Consider the following 4,318-nt stretch of genomic DNA (forward strand, 5'->3'; position numbering starts at 1 on the left):
CACAGAGACACACACACACACACACACACACACACACACACACACACACACACGGAGACTCACACATAGGTCCGTAGAGGAAAATAGAAATATAAGTACTGATAGACGTACATATAATATACATGTATGTGGATGAGTGAAATGTAAAACCGCTGGTAAACTATTTCCTTGTGGTGGCCTCTGACTCGAGGACCCCAGTGCCTGTCAGGAAGGTAGAGCCTGCGATCTATGCCCTGTCGTACTCAGAAAACCACGGACGGGGTGGCAGCATAAATGACAGAAGGTTGTCTCTCCCTGTCTGGAGGCAGAAGTCCAGGTTAAGTTTACAGCATGTGATCTTCTTTCTGCCTCAAGATGGCCGCCTTCTCGCTGTGTCTTCACGGGCAGAGAGACAGAGAGAGCTCTGGTCCCTTAGTCTGCTCAAAGAGGTTGGATCTGCCCTAGGGCCGCCCTCTCATGTCGCTTTAGCTATGTCCCAGGACTTGCCCTCTAACTGCCATCACAGGGTCTTAGGACTTCACCAAGAGCATGGTGGGGACACAACCTTCAGTCTGCACCACTCAGCTCCACAGTGCAGGTCCAAGGGCAGGTCGTCGGAACCAAGTGGGGCTGGGGTTTTGGAAAGTTAGCCTCTCTCTCTTCCTGCGAACCCACCAACAGCAGCAGAACAGCAGGAGCGATGCTAGGCAGGGGTACGGACAGGCCCTGCAACACCGAGCTCTGAGGGGCCTCAGAATGACCAGTTTTGACCCAGGTTCAGACACGCATTGGTGGACCCAGTTCTCCCCCTACATCTCATGCCACAATCCTATATCCTGAGAGGGGCCGTGTCACCCCATCTCCGAGTGATGGACCCAGATGTAGACAAGGCATATGACCTGCTCCTGTCACTACACTGAACAGTCTGGCCCAGTTCTGCTTCTCACTCCCTGCTTTTCCCCTAGGGGCCTGAGTGTGGGTTGAACCGGACACACGGCACGGCTGTGTGGACGCCGGCCCTCCAGGGCCTGGAGGCTGTGTGCTCACAAAGGGTTGGGCCTAGGGCTGGTGGTCTGTCTCCTTCCTCTCGCTGTCTTCCTCCAGCATTACTTCTGGGCCTTTCTCTCTGTGCAGGCCCACCTGGGAACAGGCAGGGGTGGCACTTGGATGAGCACAGCCATGACTCACTTCTGCTTCCGTCACGGCCACAGGACAGGTGGGAAGAGGAAGCCACACACCAGGAGCAGGAGCAGGGCAGGGGCAGAGGGGTAGTGGTAGGCTGACCTGATGGGGAGTACAGGGCCCAGCATCCTCCCTCCTCCCCTTCTCCTGGGAGGGAAAGAAGGTGCAAGGCTTTGCACACCTGTGGATGTTCCTGAGCATGACCATCTATGCCCCCATGACCACGAAGCTGGTCACAGGTCTCCTAATGCCACATGGCCTTCCTGGGGAGGAATCAGAACTCAGATCTTGAGAAGGCAGCTGTGGCTTAGAGGGAGCCAAGGTGGTGCTTGTGCGTGTGTGTGCCTGCTCAGAGACTCTGAAGGATGGGCTGCAGAGGCCACGCACAGGCCAGAGGGGAGCAGTCCTGTAGAGAGGTGGAGGGCACAGTCCTGGAGAGCTCAGGGCGTGCCCCTCCCTCTCAGCTCCTCCCTGCCTGTTTCCTCCTCACACTCTCTCCCTCCCACCATCGGGTATCTCCCTCCAAAGTGTAGCTGGTCACCCCCACCCAGGGTCCTCCATTACCAGGTGACATAACCCAGGCAGCTCTTGAACTCTATGGGGTTTCTCAGCTCATAGATCCAGAGGGGTCAGTCCTGTAAAAACAGGCGGGACCGTCCTGGAAACCTCAGGGCATGCTCTTCCAACTCAGCTCCTCCCCTGTCTGTCTCTTAATCACACTCTCACCTGCCCCCAATAGGTCCAGATGTCCCCCCTCCAATGCCCACCTGCCCACCCCAGCCCCACAGTCCCTCCAGGCACCAGAGGCCACATCAGTGCCAACCCATCAACAAGTGAGGGGCCTGTCCATTCCCAGGGGCCACCAGACATTGTGACCCACATGGCTCCAGGTGGGCTGGTGATGCGGGTGACAGGAGGCTATGGTGCATGGGGGAGGGACTGTCCTCGGTGAGAGTGGATTCTGTACCTACCTCAGTTCCACTCCATGGCTAGTCCTCAGTGGGAAGGGAAGAGTAGTGCTATGTACCCCCGGCAAGACCCTGAGACCCCGAGGTCAGTCCCCAGGGCCACAACGAGGTGGTTCCCCTCAGGCAGCTGGACAGGACTTTCCTGCCAGAAAGCAGAGGAAGGACCCTGCACCCCCTCCGCTGCCCGCAGGAAAAGCCCAAGCCTCCTGACGGACATTTCAGCCCCATCCAATGGCCTCTCTCAGGGAAGCGCTGGGCCCAGAGTCAACTCTAGAAAACTGGTTACCGGTCTAGAGCAACTACGCATCAAACGGTATTTAAGGCAATCAGAAAAAGGAATATTCAGAGGGAGCATCCAAGCCAGTGAGTCCACGTAAGACAGGCATGAGGAAGAGGGCACCGAGGTGTCCGAGTCTGTCGCTCCCAGAATCACCAGAATGTGGAGGCCGCTTCCTCCCACCACCTGGGCAGCGGGACCTGGCTCCTCCCCATCAGGGACCCTCTCCATCCTCCCTCCACTGAGGCAGAGAGCAGGACCCTGAGAGCACTTCCAATGAAACAGTCTTTATTCCATGTACATATGAGGGTCAGTGTGAATGTCCTGCCCTCTCCCAAGCCTCCATACCCCCAGAATCCCCAAATATGTCTACCCACCCACATCCCCCGAAATCTAAGGAACAACTAGGTAATCAGGACTGAAGGTGGCCTTGGTCTCTTTGAGGTGAAGGCTACAGACAGCGCAACACCTAGTCGAGGCCCACCTCGAAGGCTGGCACACAGAGGCCCCCACACCCTTCCTGGCTGCAATGCCACTTCTTCCTATGCTCTGAGTCCAAAAGCCAGGGCTTGCCCTACAGAAACCCCAAACTCCGGCCCCAGTTTCATCTTCTTAGTAGGGATGGGACCTCCAATGACATCTCGCTTCTTTGCCTTGGAAGGCAGATGGGCAGCTGAGCTCAGGCCTCTTTTCTGTGCAGGTCGGGCCTTGGTTGCTCCCCGGGGCCTGCAACCTCCAGGACGGAGACGGCCCGAGGTGGGCGCAGGGCTCAGGGCTGGCACCCAGGGCAGCAGGCTGTGCGGGGAGGCCATGAAGAAGGCCAGGCTGGGGAGCTGCTCTTCGTCCTCGCTGGACCCATCTGCTGGCCAGTGCATCCCCCTGACAGGAGAGACGCTTATACCATCTGAGGCTCCTCTTGTCCCCAGGCAAGGATCAGAGAGTGTGTGTCCCTGGGGAGGAGAGGCTGGCCCAGCAGTGCTCATTGGGTGTGGCCCCACATGCCCTGGGAAGACAGCAGTGTCCTTAGGCCAGAGAATGTCATCAAGTCCTCTGCGGTGTTCCTCAGAGTCCTGGGAAACCTTCTGTGGGAGATGGGTCTCCAAGCTGATCCCCTCCTGGGGTCCATCGTCATCTTTCTCTGCATCTTGTCTGGCCACAGACTCAGAAGTACTGGACCCCAGTGTAGGTGCTCCAGGACCAGGGACTGCCTCCTCACCCTTGTCCTCCTTCCAGGCCTTGAGGCGCTTCTCCACCAGCTGGGAGGAAGGAGGGTGGACATGAGTTCTTCTGTGTCAGGTGTCGGGAGGGAAGGGGGCGAGTAGGGTGACTTAGGGGAGGCAGAGAAGCTGAGAGGTCACTGGTGTTCTTGTCACTCTGGTCTACTTGGGGTCCCTCCCTCCCTGATCTGCCTGGTGTCCCATCCTCCCTGGTCTATCCAGTGTCCTACCACCCACCCCCCGTCAACCTGGTGTCCCTCTACCCCTGATTTCCCAGGTGTCCCACTCTCCCTGGTCTACCCAGTGTCTTGGCCTCCCTGGTCTACCTGGGCTCCATCCCCCTGTCCACTGTGCTGTCCCGCTCTCCTTTTTCTACCTGGTGTCCCTCTGTCCTCTGGTACCTGATCTGGGGTGAGCCTGTCCTCCTGCTCCAGCTCCTCCATTAGAGCCAAGAGATCCATCCCTGGTTTTGGGGAGAGCAGTTCTGCCAGGAATTGGGGGTGAAGGACGGCCTCCACCTAGGGTGGAAGGAAGAGAGCTGTCAGGACCTTGGAAAGAGGAGCCTGGGGCCCAGGGTCCTGGGCACCCCCATCCCATCCCCATGCACACTGCTGAGTGAGTGTAAATCATGGAGTCCACCTAATACGCACAGAGACACACACACACACACACACACACACACACACACACACACA

General features: G+C 57.9%; 1 protein-coding gene across 1 annotated transcript in view; it reads right to left on the bottom strand.

The window, feature by feature from the left end:
- Nucleotides 1-2,948: 2,948 nt before the first annotated feature.
- The window catches only part of LOC102493032 (NUT family member 2G), an 89,704-nt gene continuing 88,334 nt past the window's right edge, over nucleotides 2,949-4,318 (bottom strand). Inside the window, exons 5-6 of the mRNA XM_027774986.1 lie at nucleotides 4,025-4,141; nucleotides 2,949-3,662 (exon numbers count right to left, since the gene is read on the bottom strand). Of these exons, the coding sequence (XP_027630787.1) occupies nucleotides 2,949-3,662; nucleotides 4,025-4,141 (831 nt within the window). The remainder of the gene's footprint in view (nucleotides 3,663-4,024; nucleotides 4,142-4,318) is intronic.

The sequence above is a fragment of the Tupaia chinensis genome, unplaced genomic scaffold, assembly GCF_000334495.1.
Source record: "Tupaia chinensis unplaced genomic scaffold, TupChi_1.0 Scaffold000506_1, whole genome shotgun sequence".
NCBI classification, from domain to species: domain Eukaryota; kingdom Metazoa; phylum Chordata; class Mammalia; order Scandentia; family Tupaiidae; genus Tupaia; species Tupaia belangeri.